At 36.0% G+C, this 26871-nt stretch overlaps 1 protein-coding gene across 1 annotated transcript in view; it reads right to left on the reverse strand.

Annotated features, from left to right (window-relative positions):
* PTPRN2 (protein tyrosine phosphatase receptor type N2) overlaps positions 1-26871 on the reverse strand; it is a 624843-nt gene that overhangs the window by 322549 nt on the left and 275423 nt on the right. The window contains exon 11 of the mRNA XM_062506519.1: positions 20977-21056. Coding sequence (XP_062362503.1) covers positions 20977-21056 — 80 coding nt within the window. The remainder of the gene's footprint in view (positions 1-20976; positions 21057-26871) is intronic.

Consider the following 26871-nt stretch of genomic DNA (forward strand, 5'->3'; position numbering starts at 1 on the left):
GCTTATTACTCCATTTTATGTGTGTTGTAGCACAGAGAGATGAACTACATAAATCACTTAGGAGTCAGAAATAAGAAATGTAATTGAGAGGCATTTCAAAATAAATGTAGGATGTGGAAATAGTGAAATAATAGAAATATCTGGACAATGAAACGACATCTTAATATTGAAATTACAAAAAGCATAGGTCTCATAGTATAAAACAATATAAATTAACTGATATGTGCCTATGGTTGTTATTGATTCCATATACTGTTTCTCTTACTTCATTTGATATATATTAAAAAATCAGAACAGATTTCTGAATTTTCAAGTATCTAAAATCAGCAATTTAGAATGTCTCTTTGACAGTTTTAATACTGACAAAATTAAATTCAGTTTATTTTTTAACTCAAATGTGAAAAAATGTTTCTAACAAATGTCAATCTACATCACATGCTTCAGTCTATATTAATGGGAATCTGAATTATGAATGTACTAAAGTTGAAAGCAGGTATTTGTTGTTTAGTTCTGACTGCTGTCAAAGGGATAACATTATAACATTAATAGTAATAAGTGATTTAAAATTTTCAAATACTATGGCAAGAAGAAAACTGTTATTTTACTAGATTAAACTCAACTATCTATCCATTTGTTTTATCTTTGCTGGAAACATATTACAGATGCTTAATAAAAGTACAAACCATTTTTACTGGAAAACAACAGGGGAAAAAATCACCTGAAGAAAAATTTTTTACTTCTTTTACCTTCCTAAAATTTAAGGATATCCCTTTGTGAAGCTTTATCACTATTTAACATCAAGCAACTATCAATGTTTTTGTTATTGACAGAAAGCCCTAAATGGGCTCTTATTTAGATAATTTTTTTCATTCCCTAATCCTTGTTTAAGACTAACTTGCAATCTGAAATATGTCACTCACAGTCTGTGCAGAAAAGTCAAGGAAGACCTACACTTGATGAACATAATCAGCTTTTTTGGTGCTTCTAACTGACTGTCCTGGTTTACAATACAACATACATATTCTATTACCATCTGAGAAGGGTGATCATCCTTATCTCTGTGGGAAATGTCTTCTGTTAATGGGCCATTGAGTCCACTGTATAACTGATAAGATTACATCATCCCATTGGGAGATGCTCCAGCCAGGAGGACGAGCCAAGCCTTTCCTACCTAGATAAAAACTGAGGTTTAGAATGCCAAAGGCAGCCTTTTTCCACTGGATTCCAGAGGAAGAACCAGGTTTTTATCCACATCATCGCTGGACCTTTTGGAGGAAAACTGCACCAGCACCCTGACTGACAGGGTATCAGGTTGTATTCTGACTCTGTCAGTGGTTTTATTTTTATTATTGCATGTATTTTGGTTTTTTTCTCTTTTTTTTCCCCTCTTCCCTATTAAAAATTGTATTACTGACTTGAAGTCTCACTGGTTTTGCTGTTCAAACCAGTACACTGACAAGTGTTAAAGTGCCAGGCCATCAAGTTCAGAGGAAGGTATGGGTGTAATTCAGTTCTCAAATTAAGACATCTAACCCTAAGTGTCTGCAGACACATGTTGAAATATCAGTTGGTCGCATAAGCTCCCAATGTAGTTAATAAAGGGCAGAAAAATGGTCGATGTATCAGTAAATATCCTTACTGAAAAGAGATTTTGCTTTTGTTTATTGAGAGAAAAAAAATGCACTATTAGCCATATATGCTGTGAAAAAGCAGCATACATACACAATATTTTAGACGGGTTTTCTCTTTCACAGCAGTGTGCAATTGTATATCATGTGGATAAAATAAGTCATTTCAGTTTATCTACAATAATGACCTTACTGTATGTAAAAAATAAATAAAAAATAAAAAAACCAACAAAACAAAAAACCCCAGCTTCATTGAAGAAAAAAAAATCTTTCACATGTTAATAAAGCTGTGTAAGTTGTATAAGTTTTAACTCTCAGTGCCATAAGAGTCATACTGTGTAGTTTTCAGAGAATATAAATTTTTCAGTTGGTGACTTTCAGACTCCATTTGCCTGTAATAGGGAGATGGTTCAGTCACAGTTCAACCAACGTGTGTAATATTGTCTCTATTAGAGCTGAGAAAAGTCACAAGAAAATACTGAATAATTGAAAATCACATTGACTAAAAGTGACAAATATCACATCTGTGATTTAGTAGCATATGGCTATTTCCTTACTTTTTAAAGGGAACATTTAAAGCTGCTAATTAAGATATGTCCAAAATGACATTCCTTGAAAATTTTATTCACAACGCAACTAAAATTGAAATTATTCTCAAAATAATGAAAAAGATTGTTTAATAACACAGTAGATATTTTAGGAAGTGGCACAAATAAAAAGATGTTGCATACTCAGTGAGGCTAAGCATCTAACAGCTGATAGAATTACATTCATTGAAATATTTGTTCTCTTCAAGTAAAGCATCACTTTCCCTCACTCTCCTAACTTAATGTTGTTGTATTTTGGAAATTTTTTTAACAAAGCAGAAAGTAGGAGGTCTCACAGAAGGTCTGCTATCCTCCAGACATCTCCCTAACAGAAGCTGGGCTAGACACACTCTTCCAACAGGTTTGTAATGATGTAAGAATAGCTTTCTTTGGCAGCCTACTTTGTGCCCAAATTTTCTTAAATATCTAGGAAAGGGGATAGACAAACCCGGGTTTCTCCTAAAAGGACAAACACGATGGGAATGGTATGGTGTGCTGAGGAGAAAAGACTCAAGTTACAGTCTAGTTAACCCCTGAAGGGATCTCCTTGCTTCTATTGCTATAAATATTATCGGAAATAACAAAGTAAGGATTATTCATCTTTTAAAATCACAAGAGCCTTTGCCAAGAATCAGGAGTAAGTTGAGAGGAGAATTTTAGAATGTATGCATTTTGGATTTCAAGTTTCACTGTTGTGTTTTGCTGTTCTTGTCAGGAATTTAAACAGAGATTTGCTTATACATATGCAGTTTGTGCAGCAAACAGCATTATTTATCTATATTGGATAATTTTTTTAGAATCAAATGCTCCTAGAAGAACACTTGGAGATGCTCCAGGCAACAATAATGCAAAGCACTTCTGCAGAGGTGGAATGCAAACAGGTTGCGGGAGAAAGGTAAGAATAAGTGACAGTTTATATCAAAACCAAGGTAGCCTTTAAAATAAATCAATTTAAATATCAGTTGCAACCTACCAGAAAACATTTTTCAAAAAGACCTGCTGTTCCCACACACTGATGTGCAAACTGGTAGCATTACTTCCATCACAAACTTTACTTGCCAAAAAATGGCAGCCTGCTTGGAGAGGAGTCAAAGGCAACTGCTACAGTCATTTCTCTAAGAGGGTTATTAAGTGCACTACTTAATTTTTTTAAGTGAATGGAGTTTGCTCTTAGCAGAAGCTAGATGTGCACTGAAGTAGAATAAACCATTTGAAAATTACTTTTAAAAGCCACTGGAAACAAATTATTACCCTTTGCCCTTTTACCTCCACTTATTCATTCTGTTGACTAAACACAACAGCACATGCCCTTTGAGGTGACCCAAGCACCTAAGATATCAGTATGGGGTGGCCAGAGGTGACTGAGGGCCATGAGAAAACTCCACTTTTCTGAAAGAGCTTCTGGCAGCCGAAGTATTGCTCAGCGCCCAAACTGCTACCAGACCACGCTGGGCTTAGTGAGGTACAGCCCATCCTCTTTGCACAAGAGAAGGTGGAAATACCTCACTCCAGAAAATGCTGCCCTTTCCTTAGCAAAAGATTTCCATGGTCATATTAATTCTGAAATGTGTTCTAAGGGTGCTTGAAAGAGATCTGAGGGATTTGCTTTCACTGGGAGATGTTGTTTAGTCCGAAATCTAAGCAAGACTCCTGTTGTAGTAAATGGAGAATAACAGGATCCTCAGGGGGATGATATACACTTGACCTGTCTTAGACACCAATCATAAGTGTGATAGACATGTATGAGATAGATGAGCTAGAGGAGCTCCAGATGAGACAGACACCTCTCATGGGACAAAATGTATTACCCTCTGAAGCACTTATTCCACCGCACTGATTGGGACGGGAGCCAAGGTTGACTGGCTTATACTTAAAGCAGCTAAAAAGGAAGACGCCTGAGTTCGAGGAGACGAAAGCCACTCTTACATTTAAATTTGATTACAAGGAATTGAGTTAGCTGACACAATACTGACCATGACTGACTGGGTCCGTGCTCAGAAGGACAAGTCCAATTCCACACTGAGCTGTAAGGTAGCCACTGTAATTAGTTGGCACGATGCTAAACACACTTGTTTTTGTTCCCAAGGCATTCAGTCAACTCATTTTTAACAGGAGCAGAATCATTTACCAGTCAAAGGATATAGTTTCAGAAATATGGGACAGTTAAGAGTGATGCTCCTGAGGTATTTATGGAAAAAAAATTACAATTTTATTCTGAACACTTCAAAATATACAACAGCAATGAAGTGAAAATATTAATTCCTATTTTAAAATAGGAAATTAATTACATATATTCTGATGAACCTATGAATTAGTTTGAAATAAAAATTAAAATTCTGCACTGCTAAACTGGAGCCATTTTTAAAAAGCAGAAGTGTATGAATGAATAAATCAACACATTCTGCCGATGGAAACCGACAATATTTGAAAGTGTTTTCTTTAAAATAAAATGTGAAATTAGCCTGTATGCTGTCATAAATTGAGTGAAGCTATCTTGATTTAAACCACTAAATTTATGTTGCCATAAGGACAGACAAGGGAGTTTATGCATGTAATGAAACTTTTAAATTCCTGTACAACTTACACATATGAAGATATTTATATAAAATAACAGGCATATAATTATAAAAAGAAACAAATGACAACAATAATGCATAAATGGTATTTTATGTTTTGCTAAAGATGACTAATGAACTGAATTTCTATGGAAATACAGTGTGCCTGCCATTCTCATACCTACCCAATGAGCTCATAATGATTACTGCTATTACAATGAATACAAAATTAATGAATAATGAATTAAATCCTCACACTAAATTGATATTAGGAGCCTCTTTAAGTCATTTTTTGTAACAGTCAAGTCACAATCCATAATAACCTTCTGAGAATAACAAGTTATGGATTTAATTACAGATAAAAAGAAATATCTATTAAAATGTGAGAAATTATGCCCTAAAAAATTAAGAATGGAGCAGATTTTGGAAAGCAGCAAGGAATGTTCATAAACTAAAATAATAACATTAATGAGAAAGGAAATTAGAATGTCATGTTATTACGTGTCATTTTTTCAAAAGAAGTATGTCAGGGTTAGGATAAAAGATGAACCAGCCAAGCATACTTACAAAAAACTTGTGAAGGTTTATGAACTATAAATTTAAAGGAATTCAACCATTTCTATAATCAAACACCTTTTCAGAAGAATTTAGCTAACAATCAAAATAAGTGTCATGTCTGAATTTGGTAATCAACATTCAGGATTTGTCAGAAATCTAAACATTGAAGGGAATTTTTGTACTTATAATCTTTCCAGAAATCTTCTGGAGAAAAGATAATTGTCAGCTCCACACATACATAGCATTTTGAAAGTTTAAAACCACTTGGATATAAAAGATGGAAGATATTTTAGGGGGGGGGGGGTGTAGCTTTTTCTTGTCCCCCCTGCCCCTGTTCTTGGGCAGGGGAAAGTTACAAGGTATGTGAGCACTGGCCTTTCAGACACTTAGCTTTTCTGCTTCTTACAGGGACCTAAACTTTCCAGCTGGTGTAAAAAGACCAGGAGAGCAGCTCAGACTTTTTCCACAGGCTTTATTATCGTCCCTGAAGGGGGGTCAGGCTACAAATCCAAAGATGGGGATCACACATGTACTTTTATAGGGTTTGGGGGGAATCACAAGTAAACCAATGGAAAACAGGGTTAACATATTTTAACCAACTACATTATCTTTCCTCATTTGGGACAACCAATTATAAAGAATCAAACCTAACAAAAAATAATCTAAAAAGATAAGAGGAAGAGCTTACATTTTTTCTAGCATTAGTCATTCTAAGCAAGTAGTTTTTCTTATCTCAGAGAAAGTGCCAAGGGGGCCGCACAGGGGTATCTGCAGAGGGATTCATCTCCTCTACAGGGAGGCATGACCTTCTTCTGTGTCCTACCACATTTAGTATTAGGAGTTCTGTATGACAGTATTTCATTTATCTGGACATCTTTCAGAATTATAAATAACTATTTCACCATAAATCATAAACGTTTTGATTTATCATGATAAATATCAGCCTCTAAAAAGTGGTCCTGACAAAGTCACTGTGGTAGTTTGGGCTCCCTGGACACTGCTGTGACTTCCACCTTCCTTGGCACAAGGGCAAAACCCATTGTACATTTTGGAATATGTTCAAGAACTCTTAAAGATCACCACAAATAGAAGATGCACTCAAGTGCGTTTCTATCAGGTACATCAGAACAATGGTAAAGAATGGAAATTACTCCTATAACTGAAGTTTCAGACGCAAAAGAAAGAATTAAAGAAAGAATTGCATGTCTCAACACAGAGAAAGTCACAGCACATTTAAAATCTGTAAGAAGTGATTTTGCCCTGGAGTTGGTTTCTATATGAATGGCTCTATCTGGTTCCTTTACCCATGTATCACATCTCCAGCACTGCTCAGAAGGAAGAACACGGAAATCAAATACAACTGGTTTCACCTTTTCAAAAAATATGTGCATTGACTTCTGGGAATTCTCTCCTTAATGTGATAAAGGTGTCAAAAGAATGCAGAATATCTTTAAATACAAAGGGTATAAATGTACTATGTAACTTCAGCATGTGTAAGCATCAACAAAGACTCTGGCACAGAAATGCCTGGGTCAAGATAGGGCTTGACTAGCAAGAGGTTTCATATTCCTGCAGGGTTCTACCCCAAACTCAGTTTTACCTCTTATGACATCACTGTTCATTGAACCAGTAACAGTGGCTTAATGAACATGTGTGAATTGGAAGTGTTTATCCAGAACAGGGACCAGGAGCGTGGAGGATGCTCATCAGTGGCACCAGTGACAACCTAACAGTCATTTCTACTAGACACACACTAAAAGTCACACTGAAGCTTATTCCTAGGGGTGTCAGAACTTGAGCTTGATGTGATATTGAGCTATTCATGTGATAGTGAAAACATACTGTGAACTGTCTGCAGTCTTACTGACCATTCTGCTGTGATAACTTCCATTTCTGCTTTTTCTCAGTGAAGAAATCTGAGTTGTACACATCTTTTGGAATGAGGATTCTTAGATGCTTGCTGCCTTCTGTCTAAAGCAAAGATTTATTTAACTTTATGGCAATATTCCACTAAGTTTGTTTAAAACTCTTAAGGGCAAGTTATAATTCATTTTGGAACATACGCCTCTACACATAAATATCTGCCAACTGTAACATTTATGGTTGTTTGCTGCATAACAGATATCAGTATATAATGGATATCAGTTTAACAGTTTAACCAAATTAGAGCTCTTAAACGCTCTGATGCTCCTTACCTACATCTAACACAGCAAGAAACCAATATAAAGTGAGAAATGGATGCACTTATTCATACTGGCAAAGAGTATCTGAGAAGAAAAAGCAGTATGTAGAAAAATATGTAATAAATATCCAAACACTGCCTCATCACCACTCTAATAACCACAGAAGAGAATCAGCTTCCTTGTCCATACTGTCACTTAGGCAACATCTACCTATACCTGCTTGTCTAGCTTTACCACATCTCCCAGCTTCCAGCTCTTTTTTGTCCCCACTGATGATTTCAGATATTCAGTTATTCTATGAGAGCTTTGCTGCCAGTAGGAAAAAAAGCCTTGGATAGAATGAGATGAAAAGGAACAAGACAAAAAAGCAGAATTGCAGGAGGACTGAGAAAACCATTGCAAATGTTTTGATCCATTCGTATTTACAGCAGAAAACCTAAGAAGGGCATCTGATTCTCCAACATAAAATTAAAATGATATTAACTTATCAACAAATAATAGTCATTAACATATTTTACTAAACCTTAAAGAAAGCACAGTCATGGGAGCTGCCAAGTGAAAACAGCTTACTTGCCTAAAATGTGACCTAACTTTGAAAACATTAAATTGCAATATAAAATAACAGGTTCTATAGCAGGTGGATCTCTCGATTTGAAATACATTAAAAATAATGTCAAAATACACTTAATTTAATATAAAATAACATAATAACCTCTCTGACTTCCCAGTTCTCAAGGGGAAATGATTCCTGTTCGAATGCGCAAATCCATTTTATAGCCAAAGGTAGTAACTACATCCAGTGTGGTTGATTTTAACTGCACATTTCCCATTAATGTTAATGTGAGATTCACAGCTATATTGCTGCACATGGGTGCAGGATATACCCTCAAGTTGCTAAATGAATGAAGAGAATGAAAACATGATGATTCCCATGAAGAGGAAAAATGCCAAGGAAAGAAATGTCAGCAAGAATAATATAATAGACAAAATCCATTCAGGGAAGGAAGGGGAGGGGAAAAAAGGAAGCATTTTCTGATCTCTTTCCAAAATGAGCTGTGGTCTGGGTTCTCTGCAACAATGTAACAGTTGAAAAAGGCTTAACCATCTCCTATAAATGCTCAATAATGAAACATAGAAGAAAAAATAATCTTTTTCTCAATCTATGTTTCAGATTAACCTACTGTTCTTTAGACCGAGATTTAAAGCTTTATCTCTTTTTGCTCTGGATTATATGTAAAATCAAAAATTGTCAGAGGAATATTTTCCTCAGTGCTGCAGACCCGTGGCTCTTGATTGGGAACACTTCAACAGTTTGTGTGGCAGAGCTGATAAAGGTTAAAAACTACTCAGCCAAAAAACCAGTATGGTTTGACTGCTACCAATGAAGTTCTACTGCAGCTCTGACTTCAACCACTAAAACATTGCCATCTTCTCTCATTAGGTTTAGGTCTAAGATTTGGCCATCAGATCCTGACCTCCATTTCCACAGTACACACCAATCAGTCCCAAACCATTACTTTTTGATGGTCTGCATTCTTTCTCCATGCACAGTAAGAATTTAATGGTCACCAAATACCTATATTGGGTATTTTAATTCACGAAACAAAATCAGGGGGAACGAACAGTTAATTTTGTGTGAAATCACTGCAGACATGAGGGGCTGTCTGGAGTTTAGGAGCACAGCTGAACAGCTTGAACTCCTCTGACACATTCCCTGTTTCTGTCTTATATATACATACACACACATATATATATATATATTTGTGTATATATATATATATATATATAAATACATACAGACAATTTTAGTGCCACAAAGAACACCACAATAAGAGAAAACAATACCTTTTAGCTTAGTCTGATAAAGACATGAATATAACACAAGGAAAAGACAATCAATATTAGAAAACAAATGAAACAAATAATAAAAGTCTTCACTGCTTCTATAATTGCATTAATAGAATTTTTTGATTGGGGTTTCTCTCTTTCTTATTTTCTCATATCTTGCTGAAGTATTTTAGCAGTTGAAAAGCCCTCTCAAACAAATCTATTCACAGAGTAATGCTGGATGAAGTGAAAATGCCTACAAGAAAAATGGGAATATTTTGCATGCATTGAATTTTTTTATTTGAAATTTCCACAATTTTTTTTATTTTATTTCCAGCACCTTTATTAAGTACAAGTGCATCCCTTTCTTTGCTCTCTTTCAATTCCTTTTTCTTTTCTTCTTTTCCTTTTCATTAATATTTTTCAATGTAAATTAAGAGTATTATCATTATTTCTCTCTGTGTACATGTATAGCCAAATACATACATAATAAACATGTATGATGTATATATGTATGTATATATATAATACCACGCATACACATATATGTGTACAAATAAACATTTACTCTGTACCACAGACTTCCCATATTTCTCCAACTGCATGTTTACTCCTAAGCTCCCATGTAGCAAATTTTTGTGAACTCTGATAAATGACATTACTCTGAATTATTAGTTCACTTATGCTTGGTGCAAAACTAGAGTGAAAGCTGGTTTCCACAACTTCTAATTACAAAACATTAGCTACCTGAGACTGCTCCAGCTGAGCAGATTAGCATAGATCTTCTCTGCTGACAGCTTTGACCTTCACTCCAGCAAACACTTGTCAAAATGCCAAAAGTAATTACCTGGCTGTTTAGGAAGGAGTAATGGGGTGTAGCTACCCACCTTTTCTTGTTACTGATCTAAAACATCTATAAAACTTTGCCAAGAGGCACCCTCTGGATTTTGGCATATACATTTTTTTCTCATCTTCTTTTTTTTCCTTTTTTTTAAACAGACTATCAAATATTTTCTATATGATCTCCTGCCAGCCAATCCCATCACAACTCTGGGGGACAGTCTAAATAACCCACTAGATGGATCTTTCAACCAAAATCATTTTATGACTGCTGTCATCCTGATTTTGTTGCACTGATGCAACCAGGAAAAAATATATTTAAAAGCAGCAGAAGCAGCACAGGGACAAATGATCATAATTATTCTATGTGATGGTACTGTCTATCCTCTGAATTAATTTATACATTACAGCTTATTTTTTTTTCATAAAAAGCCTTTTACTGTTCATATTTCAGATTTACAATTAAGAAAACTGAGCTGTAGATAATTTACAGGTACTACTTGAAAAATCTATGGCTAGATTAAATCTAGAAATGTCTTTTGACTTCAGCCAACATAAAGTCATACAGTTTCCGTTAATCTGGAAGGTTCACATTTATGGAAAATATCTTTTAAACATAACAAAGGGATTTAACATTTTCCTGAAGACCAGGTAATGCCTGAAAGATTTAAGTATTTGCAGATTATTACAATGGTCAATAATTTCTAAATCCTGCAAACAACTTTTGTCATACAATGGAAAACATCATCCCCAAATAAGAGCAAGATCAAACGTGATAAATCCAACTTGATCTTATCTTGCACATCAGAATGGACACGCAGAGTTCAGGAAAACTCGGGGGGAGCCCTTCATGGAAAACAAGAAAACAAGTCCCCTGCCTTGTAGTGCCAACATTCCCTAACAATTGTGCACAGTATCAGGCAGGAGCAGCAGCTGCTGATGTAGCCTTCAGTCCACAGGAGAAAGACTGCTTAAAATGAAAGCAATGTTAACACATAGGTCTGAACACTGCTGACAAGTGTGCCCTTGTGAGAACTGCCAAAAAGCTTCTCTTCAAAAACTCTCCCAAAGCTCTCAAATCATTCCTAGTCCCACTATCAAGAGCTCATTACTTTCCCTCTCAGATACATCCCTCCACGAGCTATCAGCAGTAGAAGGTCATGCAAGCGCCTATTTTCAAGACAGATGATACGTGAATCCCCAGGACCTTCTAACTAAGCCTTTTTCAGCCAGAACCCCCACACCTGCCCTTTCTTCCCAGGTCACCATTTCTTCCCATTTGTGCCTCCTTCCCAAGATGTCAACGTGTAAATCGTGTTCTACCAAGAGAACAAATTGCTCCCAGGTTCAGGGCTGCTGTCCTTACACACTGTTACCAAAACATCACACTTCTGGAGAAGGGCCTTTTCATGTTATTACTTTTCTCCAGGTAAAAGGGGACAACAGCCTGATTCTAAGATGAGTATATTGATTTTCTGGTTTTTCTCTCATGCTTTAAATAACAACTATTTTTCATAGACTCTTGAAGTAGCACCGCTCTCACAATTTTTATTCTTTGGCTGATACGAAAGCTATCAGCTAAAATCACAAGACTGCTAGTCATCCAATTTCATATATTAAAAATAGGATATTTAGTTACATCAGATAAAGACTACTTTCCTGTTTGTACCAACTAAAATAGAACACTATCTGTTCCACATTATCCCTGTTCCACATGGTGCCTACTGTTTATTTGCATGCACACTTCAAAATCGTTAGGTTAATCTTGTTGTTCCACATTTTGAGAAGTTACAATCAATCTGTCTAATAGGTGAAAAAAATGGTACTGACTGGTCTTTTCAAGGTAAAGATGAGTTAACCATGCTGTCTGACCTAAATCGGGGTTTCTTCAATTCCCTTCTTTATTCTTGCCTAGAAAGTTATATAATCATCAAAAACCAGCCAAACTATTATTTATATAAAAGCTGCCTGGTATATACTTGCATTACCATATTTCTTCTAACTATTGCATTTCTAAATAATTAGTTTTAATATGCTTGGGATCCACTGCAAACAGAGATAGCATCTTTAGTGTACTGCACAAAAATGCATAAAACTTTATTAAAGGACTATAACATTTAGAGATGTCTGGAACTGTAATTATTATTGCTGTATATGTCATACTGCATATATATTTCAATTTTTCTGGAAAATGTACTGCTTCTCATAAAAATGCAAAACAGAAGCAATTTGGCTAAATAATACAGTGAAATAGAACATTAAGCAAATGTCTTGGGACTGGGGATTTTTGCTTGCTTTAAGTCAGAAATAAAATTAGTTCTAAAATATTTTAGTGTGGGAACTTTTTGATGCTATGTCCACAGTGGGACCCCCAGTAGTGCTGCTATATGAAAAATAAAAGTGTTTTGTTTCAGTCACACATTCTCAGTGCCATGGATTTTAGAGCAGCTATTTGTTGATTTGCACCAAATGAAAACTGTCCTACACATAAAATGTATGGGACAGTTTCAAACTTCTGTGCATGGAAATCTGCAGCAAGTTTAAATGGAAAAAGACTTTTCACTTCCACAGTCAAAAACGTATTGGGAGGTTTCTTTGGCTTGACAGAAAACCACTTTGCACTCCAACTACAGGGCAGTTTCATCCTAGATTTTCAGCTCTGTAGGTGTGAAGAAGCCAGCTGCAGGAATTTGGTTATTTGATAGCATCACACATGGTAATATTTATCAAAATTTAAATTGTTGTATCTTTACTTGATCTTAAATTAATTTTGAATGCTTAAAGAGCTTAAAATATGTTAGCAAAGGACAATGTCAATAAAGGAGACTTATGGAGAAGAAATCAGGATTTGCACCAGAAGATTTTAAGAGATCTATCAATAGAAAAGAAAACATTTTTGAGTATGTTACCAAGCAGCAGTTACAGGAAGAAGCTTTCCAGTGTAGTAAACTCTACCATTCTGACTTCCACCGATCTCCCCAGATGTACATGCAGGCTCTATGTATGGCAGCTCTATCATCAACAATGTCTCAGTGATTGTGTGGATATTAGTGATCATTTCTCTCTCAAACATTTAGTCACCTATGATACATGTCACTTCATATAAACTATCTTTTATCTTTTAATGTAGAGGCAATCTAGGCAACTATCTTCAAACAAATGCCTAACATTTAGACAGCTGCAACCGATTTAGATGAATTCTACCCTCACTATTAAAATGCATTTAGATATATTACCAGAGGGCTCTTAAAAAAATTCAGCTTTAAAATCTCTATTAACCTCTAAACCATGACATGAATTACTTAAATAGAAGACTTATTTTTACCAGTCTCCATAGGCCTGCTAATGGATTTCAGAAGAAAAAAAAAACACACCCAACAGAAATACAAGAGTTTCAATCTAAGCCTCAACTGTGCTATTTCCATTGAACTTTTGGTACAACTGTGTTGTTCAGGTATTAATTATTGTATTCCAAAATATTCTAAGATGTATTCTTCACCAATGGTAGATCTCCTTATTTTAGTTTCATTGACGGTTTCCTATGAATGGGTGTAAATAAGAGGCATGAGAAAACAATGACATAAACTACCATTGCTTTAAATTAAAGACTATTAACTACATAATGCTACTTAGCTCTTTTTGTTTTCCTCCCCAGTTCTACAAAATTATTAAGTAGCTTTACAATTCCCAGCAGTTAAGCAGTTGGATTTATGGGTTTCTGCTGGAAGAGATGACATCACCTTGTAAGTTGAACAGAAGGAAGTTCTGCAATTTTCTAGTAAAACAGAAAGTGGTTTCAAAGACAAGAAATATTTCTATCTAAAATTAGATACTTCACAGTTATTCTTAGAGGAGAGGGGTGTATGTTAAAATGAATTCCACCCTTACTAATCATAGCAATGAACAGCATAATTAGAAGGAAGTCCATGGAGAAGAGTCATAACTAAAGGTACTTGTTATTCTTCAAGATTGAGATGCATTTTCTGAATGGCAGCACTTCTCACTTGTTCCATTTTTCAACAGAAGAGCAAGGTGGGAAAGAAATGCCATCTTGAAAACTCATTAATCATTGTATCAGACATTTGCTACTGCAAGAGACAGTTCAGTTTCTGAATAATCTCCAAAACCATAATGACATCCTTTATTCAGCAATGGAAGGATTTGAGGAAAATAATTCAGATGAATTTGATGATACAGTAGGTGAAAGGAAATCGATGCACTACAGAGGGCTCAGGAAGTGAAAAAGGACAATGTGAACTAAGGAGGCTTGAGTAGAAGAAATTAGGATTTACACCCAAAGACTTAAGAGAGGTAGGGATGGAAAAAGACCTGTCAAACCTTTACGTTTCACATTATAGACTGAAGAATTTAAATCCTACTTAAAGCAGGGACATGGCAAGTGAAATCAGATGAACTTCACAGCCTCCTGGCAACATTGCTCAAAGTTTCTGACACACAAGCTGTCAGTTCTCTTCAAAGATGAACTTCAAATTATTCACAGACACATTCTTTGTTACCATCTCAGCAAGATATCTAATTGCACTATCTACAAAAATCTAAATAGAGGGAAGGAATTCACCTGAAGACTTTAAACTTGTTCTGTTTACTTCATCACAGCTGAATTATGATCTGACAGTGACTGAGCAATGAATACTTTCAAAACACCCATCGTTGCTCACAGCTGTGGGGTAGAAAAAGGAACCAAGACACTCTGCCAGCATGGACATGTTGGTGCCTGAAGAAGTGGAGTTCATCTTGCTGAGACTTCACACAAGACTTGCAAAGCTTACACCACAAGTCAACAAGAAAACCAAGGCTGGCTCTAATGATTTTACTTTTTGGAATTGAAGTTTCCTCCTTTTGATGACACAGAATTCATATCTCCTGCACTGACAGTCACAATGAAAAACAAGGCGGATGCTATTAGCAAACCAGCACAAAAACATATTCCATGTCACATTCCATGATGTCAGCCAGAGAAGCTGTACACTGGAGGCACAATAAGGCATAAATACTTTCTCCTCCAACTGGATCCAGGCTCAGGAAGACCTTGGCCATTTAGTCATCCCAATTAAGAGCAGAATTATGGGATCTTGGACCACTCCAAACCAGTAAGACACAGGAGCTGAAAACACTGCACGGGGTAAGTTAACTCTAAGGGGTTAGAAGTATTAGTTTAATTCAAAAGGACTTCTTAATGCTAAAAGCTAAGGATGGTGTTTTGCCTGTTTAGAGCTGCCAACTTCAACAAAAATATTCACATTCAATGTAAAAAGGTTCTATTGTGTATTTTTTGTCATGGATATTTCAGCTCAGCTGGGACATGACCAAAATTTCTATATGTTAAATCTCAAAATCTGTAAGATCACAGATTTAATAATTTGCAGTCATTTAAAACTGCTGAGAAATTCTATAGGTTTTTTAATCTATTCCAATAACTTTGATGCAGTGTCTTTATTCAAATTAAGAGGTTATATTGCAAAATACAGTAAAATTTGAATAACAATATATAATTTTTGCATTTTTATGTTTCAGCAGAATCAATTTTGTGGTGTTTTCAGAATAAAATTGCTCAAAGAGAAATGATTTTTAGATAAGATGCTTGTATGATTCAACAACCTACTCCCTAAGTCTGGATAATAGTCTCTTTCAGACCATGCACAGTGTGAAAATGTGGGTTTCACCAACAGGGCAACAGAAAAGAAAGAAAAAAGCCCCAACCAAAAAAAAATCTAACCGAAAAACCATCCAAACCAGTGGTTTAGTTAAAAGTTATGGAAATTAAAAAAAAAAAAAAAATAAATTTGAAAACTTTTCTTAATGTTCCTATGTATACATTAAATAATTCAACATTTCTGACTTTCCACACTGGTGTGCACTACAAGGTATCTCAGGCACAAGAGCCTGCACACAAGACCTGTTAACTCCCTAATATCTGGATATGCAGTGCCTTTTGTTGTGCTCTCTGTCCCCATCACTGCCATGCCTACACTAGGCACACAGCCCTTTGCTTTTCAGTCTTACCTAAACACCTAAAATGTTGCACTCCAATACAACACAAAAAGAAATATAAGCATGACTCTAACACTAAAAGGCATTCCAGCAGTGCTGAGTGTCTGTGCCCAAAACTTCTCTTCACACGTTTTCATTTGTTCAGTACATATATGACCATTACAGGGACTTGATGCCAAAATTCTTTGCTTGGAAGCTTCAGAAGTTTTCACTTTTCTAATTCTCATTGTCCTTGCCTAAATGGTAGGACTCTGGGCTACATATAAAGCAATTTCTTTCCTAATTTTTATATCAAAGATATTACAATTTTATATAGAGTTATCTTACTGATAATTGTTCTCTGCTAGGTTTCTCCTGACCTTTAAACTGAAGAGAAAAGAAATACACATTTGTTTGTCTAAATGATGTTTTGCCAACTGTAATTACTCCTAGAGTAGGTCACCTATGCCTTCAGAAAGTTTATTTCTTCAAAACATTGAGATGAAATTACACTGCACTACTGAACCTGACTTATTAAACAGAAATAGGCCAGAGGACAGCTACTTGATGAAAGATGTGCTCTATCATTTGAATGTCAAAGTGTGTGAAGCTGGCAAAATGTTGGGAGTCCTGTTCTAGAACAAATAAAGGTACTGTTAATGTGAGAAAGCAAGCTATTCGCAATTTTAAATTACTCTGTTGTCAGCTTCCCCATATAATTATGTAGCACGAGAAACTGAAAAAAAAAAAAGCCCCAACCAAAAGTAATCAAAACATTTACACAGAGCTAGAACTGTGAATTGCTGGGAAAAAAAATGTTTTATCAGCAAGAATGTCTCTAAAGGAGTTTAGAGAGCTTATTTTGCCTCAAGACAGTTCACGTGTGCACCAAGAAGAATGAACCTCACACTCCAAGACAATAGAGGGAACCATTTTTATTATCATAGTTCCACATCTCTGTTTTTAGTGGATATTTTAAGTCATTCACCTCCTTGTATAGTAGCTAAATAGTCACATGTCTTCTCTAACCTGCACATTTTTCAAACTCCACAGAGAAAGATGGAAAACTTTAAATAGAGTCCCCTCTAAATAAACCTTAAATAGTGAAAGGAAAATATCAAGTGCATCCATTTTGGTTACAAAAATATATGCTACATGAATAACAAGACCAAACTGCTGCACAGAAACTGTTCCTGTGGCTATCAGTGAGACTAGCATATACGTAACATCTGCACAAATAAATTCCTTTTGCAAATCTGAATAATTTACATTCCTATAATTATGTCATCTGATTACCTCAATTTCTAAATTATTTTCATTTCTAAGGATGTGACAGACTGTGAAATTCTTCTGTCCATTTGGTCTGTTCATTTTCTGTAAAAAAGATCTGCTTTCTGAGCTCCTGGAGGGATGTCAAGTTACCTAACAGCATTACAGCATGGAATTATGCATTTACCTGTGCCTACCTTGGAAGTATGCACTGATTTATTTTCTTTTGGCTTCCCTTGGTAAATTAAATTCTTGGAATGCTTTTCTTCAAGACACTGCTGACTTTAAAAATTTATAATCACAACTAAAGCCTGAAAAAGCTTCTCATGTAAGTATATACTGCTGTTGATTTTTTAAGAGAATTTATTTTTGGCTTAGAGATCTGGAAGTAAGAAGTTTGCTTTAAATAAATGAACTGATTACTCAGTACATTGACAAGCACTGCAACTTCATGAGTTAGAAAGGAAAAATAAGATACTTATAGAATTTAAAATACTTGAGGGATGAATAGAATTTTGAGGGGTTTTTTTGTTTGTTTGTTTGTTGTTTTTTTGTTGTTGTTGTTGTTTTTGGTTTTGGTTTTGTGGTTTTTTTTTTTTCGTAAAGGACAAACACAAGGTTTAGTTATGACAATACTATGGCTACACTGAAATACCAAGAGTAGCTTATGTAAAACTCCTAGAAACCTCTTTCTGCAGCCATCAAAACCTGAAAATTTTAATTCACTAAGCAAATGGAAGTCAGAAAATGCTTGGGATGATAATGCAATAAAGAATAGATAAAATCACTGCATAAAATATGAATTTAAATTGGTGAATCTGCAGAAATTTATAGATTCATAGAACATCATGGCTGGAAAAGACCTCCAAGATCATCAAGTCCAACCTTAACCAAATACCAGTGTGCCCACTGAAGCATATCCCAAAGGGCCATGTCTGTCTGCTTTTGAACACCTGCAGGGATGCTGAGTCCATCACTTCCCTGGGCAGCCTGTTCCAGTGCTTAACTACCTTTTCAGTGACATTTTTCCTAATACCCTACCTGAACCTCCTTTGGCACAGCTGGAGGCCATTTCCCCGTGTCCTGCCATTTTTCTTGGAGAAGAGACTGACCCTCACCTGGCTAGAGCCTCCTTTCAGGTGGCTGTAGAGAGTGATAAGGTCACCCCTGAGCCTCCTCTTCTCCAGGCTAAACAGCCCCAGCTCTCTCAACCACTGCTCACAGGGTTTACGTTCCAGATCCTTCACTGCTTGGCTGCCCTTTCTCTGGGGTGACATTATTTTGTCCCCAGAACCTCCCTACTTTTTCAGCAGCATTTAAGTTAAGGAAGTTGAAAACAGCTACTTTGATTCCAGTGGTAAGAAAAACCAGAATGTTGAGTTTTGCTGAAATAAATGAGTCACATCATTTTTACTTTTCAGAGTAGCTTGTTGGGAACAGGCCACATCAGGAACCTCCTGGACTTGACAATGTTTCCACAGTTTTGCTAAATTTCAGTGGATGTCAATTCCATTAATTTCCTTATGTGCAAATTTTTGAACACATGAAAGCCTAATTATCCACAACTGGAAAAACTATAAAGTGCATTCAGATTTATTTTAAACCTGCCTTCTGCCAGTTTCATCTGTTCTTGCATTGCAAAAGCAATTACACAGTTCTGTCCACATGCACTGTACAACTCTAGAGCTGACAGACCTTTGTCATAACATACTCATATTTTTTATTTTTTTCCAAAAGAAAGTTTCCTTTCTTATTTCACCACTCATTATATGGAAGATGTTCTTTTCTTACAGTCATGCCTTCTGCCTTTCCCTGAATCTTTCCATTTCAACCAGAATTTCAAATCTCTCTGAGGTATGAGAAACAATACTATATGTGGTATTTAAACACAGACAAGGGACATATTTATGAAAGAAGAAATATATCATTCTGTTTTCTATTCCTTTCCAAATAATTCTTAAAAACACTTTCTTTATTCAACTGATAATAGAGACTGAACTGTCATTTTCATCAAATTACCTATTACTACACCAACTAAATTACTATGTAAACCTTGCATGCAAAGCTATTTTTTCTCCATATGAATTTTTTTACAGTAATTTACAATGAAATTCATCTGTCATTTTGAGTCCATTCACTCAGCTATATACATTTCTGAGATCAACTTTCACCTTTAATACTGTGAATAATTCAGTATTAGCAGGATTTTTCACCATGCTGCTCACTCTCTTTCCTAATTCACTTATAATTGTGCTGAATGTTACACTCACGGCTTTTTTTTTTTTTTTTACTATCTTAGCCTTTTAGAAAAACTAATATTTTATTCCTAATCTCTGTTTCTTGCCTCTTAACCAATTAGTGATTCACCATTTTTCTGTTCCGTATTTCACATTCTAAGAAACTATTAAGTTTCCTCAGAAACTTCTGGGAAGACCTTGTCAAAAGTCTCTGGCAATCCAGGCAGCCTTGACCAACAGCATCATATTTGTTGGTCCTTTCAGAGAGATTCAACAAGTTTACAACATAGAGGAGGTCACTGGTATAAAAAAGCTATATGAATTTTTCCCAGAAAAAAAATCATACCCTTTCAAGAGTCACATAATTCAGTGTTTATTTTAATTTCTGAGTTCTGACAGTACACATCTAGGGATTTTTGACACAATAAACCCTTGCTACTCTTTAATCACCAGTTAACAAGACCTTTCTCCTTTCTCCAATGCAAAGGGTTCTGCAAAGGGAAGTTCTGGCATAGGAACTACCCCAGTTCTTTCTACAACTAAATTCATCCATGGTGAAGCAAAAGGAGAAGTTAATGTAACACTGGGGGCCCCAGTGCTTATTTACACGAACTTTCCTTGATTCTGTTTTTAAGTAGTATTGCAACTTGTTTAATTCTGATTTTTAAAGCCTGTCAATTGAGTAATTTAGAAGCAAATCAGTCATCATTTCAGATACCTTGCAGAAATTATTTCTTGTAGTCAACAACTCCATAATACAGGTAATAGCCAAGATGAAAATGAGCCAATAGGAGTCCTTAGAACAGTGGTGCTTATTCAGAAGCAGCTTAATTCTAGAAATATAACCTTTACTTCCAGGATTAACATGTTATTGAAATAGTTTAAACAGAACACCAACAAAGGCATATTTCTACCATTTCTTGTTCCAGAAATTAAGGCCAAGGTGTAATAACATTTTTGTTCCCTGAAAAAAACAGTAAGAAAAGTGCAACTATTACATCCTCTTTTAAAAATGACTAATGTGTTTTTATGAGTTTTTGACAATACTGAAGAGCTTTTCACCATCCTGGAACTTGACTATAAGCCTCTATTTAATTTTCTTGACAAACAAGGAAGTCTCATACAGTTTTAATGGACTCAGAGATGTTAAATTTTCATGTACCACTCACCTCTCAACTGTCTGTCCCTTCAAATGTCATTCTTCTGGGAGAACAGGATGTGCCTGCACTGTCTGCAGAGGTACTCACTGCTAAACAGACATGTAGGTGGTCACAGTTAGGGAAAAGAGGACAAGGACTTACCTGCTTCTTTGGCAACATCTGCAGTTGAAATGTTTTGGAGGTTTGAGTGCACTCGGAAGGTCACAGCTGGTCCCAGCACGCTGAAAGAGATTATTTAAAAAATGTAAGATTCATAATCAAGAGACATGGCATAATATTCCTTATCAAAATAGGTTTTTAAAGAGAACCTATTAAGATACCATTTAGCCCTCTTCCTTTTGCTTCATTAGCTACATTTGCATAGATTTTTGTACCTCTTGTGGTTTCCTGTGTGTATTTTGTGCCCGTCTGAAAGAATTTCAATGACATTAACTAAACTTTAGAACATTCCTGTAAATACTATTCTTATTAGTAATAAAGATGGCAAAATGGAGGCACTGAGATTGCTATTCACTGAAGTACAGCACAGATCATCACAGGAATTCAGCATCCAAAGAAGATTACCTGTATTTTCACATTTTATGTTCCTAATATCAACACAACTTCAGTTTCTGTTGTCACAACTGCAAGTCAAAGGGACAATATAGAAACTCAGAATATTTATCTTAATCATATTCTGCAAGAAGAGAGAAGAGATTCTGGACGTATCTGATCCAATAGCTGGTTTTGACCAGAAAAATGCCACAAATTATTTAACAACAGAGGTGATCACCTCTTGGAACAATTTTTGAGAGGAAATTATTTGACTCTGTAGAGACCTTTCTGCATGTAGCCTTTATGGTCCTTTATGGCACTAAAAGCTACAAGACATTTACAGAGGAAGGTACTGATTAGCCAGATGTAGAGTGGCAATGTACTCAGGGTTTCACCAAGAAGTATCATTGTGCAATTTTAAGGAAAAATAAATCTGTATTAGTAACTTTGCATTTATTCTCCATCTATCCCAGTAAACATCCTACATGTACACCTGATGAAAGAAAAGAAAAAATTTCAGGTGTGATGTCCTTAAAACTATACTTAAATACTTATCTACGAAACACATAAGAAAAACAAACATAATAATATAATTAATGCATTTTTGAAGAAAAAATTCTGGGGAAAAAAAGACTACATAAATTATAATGCAAGAATTTACAGAGGAGAAGAGTGTAGGGTCTCAAAAAAAAAAAAACTGGCACTATTTAAAAAAAAAGTTTACTTACATAATATATATTATGCAAGTTCCTAAGGGTTTTTTAGCTCATTTTATCTGTATAAAGAATTACATTTATACTATGAAGAACAACCCTGCTTAAAAGGTGAAGTACATGGGCTGGAACTGTACATGTAACAGCTTTTGACTTCGATGGCCATTGGTTAGGGGAGAATGAAATCTGAAAAATTGCTGCATAAAAGAAATAACTTGAAAAATATTTTGTTGCAGGGCTTGAAATGAAGTATTAAGTTATTCTTTTAGCAATGTTAATGTTTTAGTAATGTTAATCTCTTACAATCATAGAGTGGAGAGCACTTAATGAAGTGTGCTTAATTGTATCACATATATCCTAGACAGAAATACCTTTAAAATTCTTTCATTTCAGGCAGAAAAAACCTTTGCTTAATGACAGGAATTTCCTTTGAGGTCACAAAGGGAATCACAGTAAGAATAAGAAATATCCTTTCATCTTTTACTAGGAAAGCATGCACTGCTCACATTTTATTCTGGAGTTAACAGGGACTGCCATTAATCAATCATTTTTCTTGAAGTACTCTTAGGGGGAGGGGAGAGAAAGAAAACAGATTTTATTGTTAAAGGACACTCTAAAAGCCTGGCCACTAATGGTCAAGAACCACTTTTAGTAATGCCAGACAATTATAAAACATTTGTAAACATCATATCAGTATTATAGATTGAAATATTCGACAACTGCAAAGTAAGTTTTATTTGAGATAACTGCTTCACAAAAATCCAGACTATTTTGTCACTAACCCTGATACAATCAACCATAAAATGCACCTGTTTCAGGATACTCTAACTAATCTTGCACTGTCCCTCTTTCTGTGTTGCCAACCTAAGAAAAATTCTGATTCCCTCCCAGCTGCTCGATATTTGCAGTGCCATTAACAGTCTGCTTTAAATAAAGGCAGCATCACCCCAGTATGCAGCTCCTGCATGACCAAGGCAGGAGGGAAAGAAAAACCAATTTCAGATATTCCCCCCAAGTCTTCGCTGCATCGTCCATTACAGCTGAGAACCTAGAACCAACACAAAATTTCAACCCCAATGTAGTTACACTTCGGCTCTATCAGCAAAGACACAAAGGTTCCTGCCCTCCTCCCCTTACCTGTATGTTTTAATTTTATGTCTCAGCCACTCCCCACTTCCTCCCACTTGTCCTGCCCTGCCCCACTCCCTGCAGCCCTGCACTTCCTGGCGTCAGTAAAATCAGAGAGATTAAAACTGGATCATTTCAGTGACCAAGGCCGTGAGAGACAGGGATTTCCAAGGCATGAAGTCTGTCAGCAACCATCCCACTATTCTCTACTGACTCCACCTGCATACTCCTGAAACACGGGAAGATCCAAGTCTGTCATCTCTCCTCACTGCTCAGGGTAAACAAGAACAAAAAACAGGGAGAGGAAAAAAATTCCTTATGCAAGAGGGATAATACCGAGTTAACACCATCCTTTTGCAGGAAAGAATAAATCTCAGAATCATTTAAAACACCACTCATATGTTGCTCTGCAGGACATTGTTTTCCTCTACTGTAGCAACTGAATTCTTGTATGTAAGAAATCACCTGAGCACAACATCAGCATGGCTTCACTAGAAATATTTGCAAAATACAGAAAATAAAGCGGCTTTTGTCACAACTGTTTGCACACTGGCATTCTGTTTATTTAAAAGCAAACAAAAGACCTTGAGATTACTTGGTCAAAATTGCATTTCTGCTTGATGTTTTGGGAACTGACTGCTTCAGGAGCTCATAAAATGAGATTTTTCTCATGGGGGGCTTCTGGCAAAGCACTCAATAAATAAATATTTCAATAACAAAAGACGCCCTTTAGGGAATTCCTCACTGTTCATTATGTGCTGGATGAGAACATTTAAACAAAACCAGTAATTATTTGACTGCAAAATATTTTACAAGACTTTTTAACAAGAGGTCAAGCAGCCTGAAAAAAGGTTCCAAGATGTATAAAATGCATCCCTGATAGGAACTTTAAGTTGGGTACATGAGACTGCTTTCCTGAGTCAGACTCTCTGAAACCTGCCCAACATGAACGGCAATTGTCTTCAAACTGCTCTAAATACAGGGGCTCGCTCAAGTGCACACATTGGTTTACAAGCTGATGAATTGCGAGCAAACCGTTCCCAGAGGTGAGGGAGGTGCTGGGGGAGCAGAGGCATCACTGCTGGCTGGGACCTCACCCCAGCCAGCACTCTCCCAGCTGGGCAGGAGAAAACAGGCAGACGTGGAAACCACAATGGCCAGGCTGAAACCTCACCCACATCTGCTGCAAGTGAGGTTGAAAATGTTACACAGCACTTTTTGTCTATCCCTCCCCTGAGCTTCCTGCTACTACAATTACCCCCCAGGTAAATCTGTAGTAATTTTTTTTTTCTGACACAAATGAACTTATATTCACTTAAGTAAGTGAAGACTGTAAATTTTAGAAGGTATCTGGACTATACAGTGTAATTGTACTTACCACTTTTTCTTAAACTGTTTTACAATTATTTTTAGTAGAGGTAAGCAGCTCTGGCTTCAAGGGTAATAAATAGTGACTTCTCCCCACACGAAATGTAATGTCTGTTGCAATGACCTGCTAAATTTATTACTCGAACTTTACCAACTAATTCCTCCCCCCGTTGGCTGTCACAACTTTTACCTTTTTTTAAACTTACAGGAATGCTGCCTTCAGTCATAATAAGGGTTTTTTTAACAAAGACATTCAAAGCATATTGCCAATTGTCACCCTTATGTGCTGTTGTCTTTTATTCTGTTTACTAGAGATGGAATAATTACAGTGTTTATACCAAAACGACTTGAAGGTTGATTGCTGATTTAATAATATCCCCTCCCCTTGGGTTTGTACTTCCCATCGGAAGGTGGGAGGGTGCACAACACACAGAGAAACAAAGCATATTCTTTGTGTAAAATAGAAGTATTTCCTTTCATTAATTGTTTTACAACTAACAGCATTCTCCTTATATTTTCCCTGTCAACAAATGAATGATCTGAATAAACAGAGTTGGAGCGTGATCAATATGGCAAGGTCCATATCACTTTCAAGCCGTAGGTTATAATTATATTTATGAATGACAGGATTTAAATCTCCATAAATTATGCACCAAGCTTTTCATGCCTGTTCCATTCCCTCGTGTGCGTGTACTTCAGCATTACAGTATAACACTGCATGTTCTGTGAGAGATGCAGTCACAGTCTATCATACCCCCTAGTGGAAAAGGATTTGAGAAACAAGTGCCAACATGGGTTTGTGTACTCTTCAAGATGAGACATGGAGCTGATGCCAGGTGGAAATGATTTGAGGTGGCATCTCATTTTTAAGATACAGGCAGAACGCAATTTCTCAAGGCTGGAGGAAGATGAGGAGATTAGGATTGGCTATTTCCAACATGAAACATTCTCTTAATGACCCTATTTTATAAAATAGGGTTTGCCTTAATAAAGCTTAGATTTGAAATTAAAGTCACTACTTGTCTATATGTTCATTTCAAAATCCTTTAATCTCTGGAGGTTAAGAAAAGCAATTAGTAACGCTCCAGAGGACTGTGCAAAGCAAATTTTATAGCAGTGAAGGTAATTGTCTCAGGAAACGTTTGGAGGGTTTGAACTAATGACTTGCAATGTGTACACATTTCGAAGCCTTCTGTGTTTAGGAATTTGAAGCTTATGTCCATTGTTTATATTTCACTGAAGCCTCCTTTTCACCTTCTTAATTTTGGGAAAATTAAGATGGTCATGCTGCTGTAAGTGTTTTATATATTATGTTTAGAGGTATATAAACATACTTATGTCAAATCAAATCACTGGAGAAAACCACATAATTAGCAGAGGAATTTTTGTACTACAGTATGTTTCTACATGGTTTACAGAGAAAAGCAAAGGCAGAAAATTACAGCTGGACATTGACACATAAAACATGAATGGATTAAGAAGTTATTTTGGCTATTTTGTTCTCCTTCCGATACTCAGAGTGGCTGTAAATCAGTTGGCTACTTGATTCAAGTTTGACCAACATTTCTGAACAGAACTGTTGACCAGAGTTTATTTTGTGAAGCATTGCATTATGCTGCATTGACATTGCAAAAGCAGGTACCTGACTGAGCTTCAAAGATTCGGGAAAGTTTGTAAAGGATGTGTTGTGCTGACCTGTCTCAAAATAACTTCCCTGAACTGTTGAGTAGAGAATTATTGATCATCACTCAAACTTAATACTAAAAAGACACACATCTCTCACTCTTTAATATCTTTACTGTTCAAAGATTTGCTTCACTTTGCACCTGGGCTGCAGAAATATCAATGTGGAGCTGTATGTATTCTCACATTCCTATTGACAGGTATGTATGCACAGCCAGTGATCAATTAAAAAAATCTTTTTCTGTTTCAGCAAAATGAGCTTTTCTAGCCCTTCTCAGGAAACTCTCAACATGCTCCCTAAAGTGCAGAATGATGCACAGTGTTCCAGAACACTCTGCAATACAGCAAGTAATACATTATCTATTCATGTTTATATCTTTCATATACACTAAGCATGAACAGTTTGCACCATTCTCTGAAGTGTTCCTGCACTAAACAGAGCATAGAGAAAAAGTTAAGGACTTGTGCTGGCATTACACCTGGTGTCTGACAGTGACCAGGTACTAAAGAAGGAAAAGCAAAATCCCTGCTAAGGGAAAGGCACTAATTGCAGTGCTCACCAGGTAGTGGCTGATTTCCTATCACCACGTGAATTTCATTAGTGGGGTTT

The sequence above is a fragment of the Cinclus cinclus genome, chromosome 1 (assembly GCF_963662255.1).
Source record: "Cinclus cinclus chromosome 1, bCinCin1.1, whole genome shotgun sequence".
Lineage (NCBI taxonomy): Eukaryota > Metazoa > Chordata > Aves > Passeriformes > Cinclidae > Cinclus > Cinclus cinclus.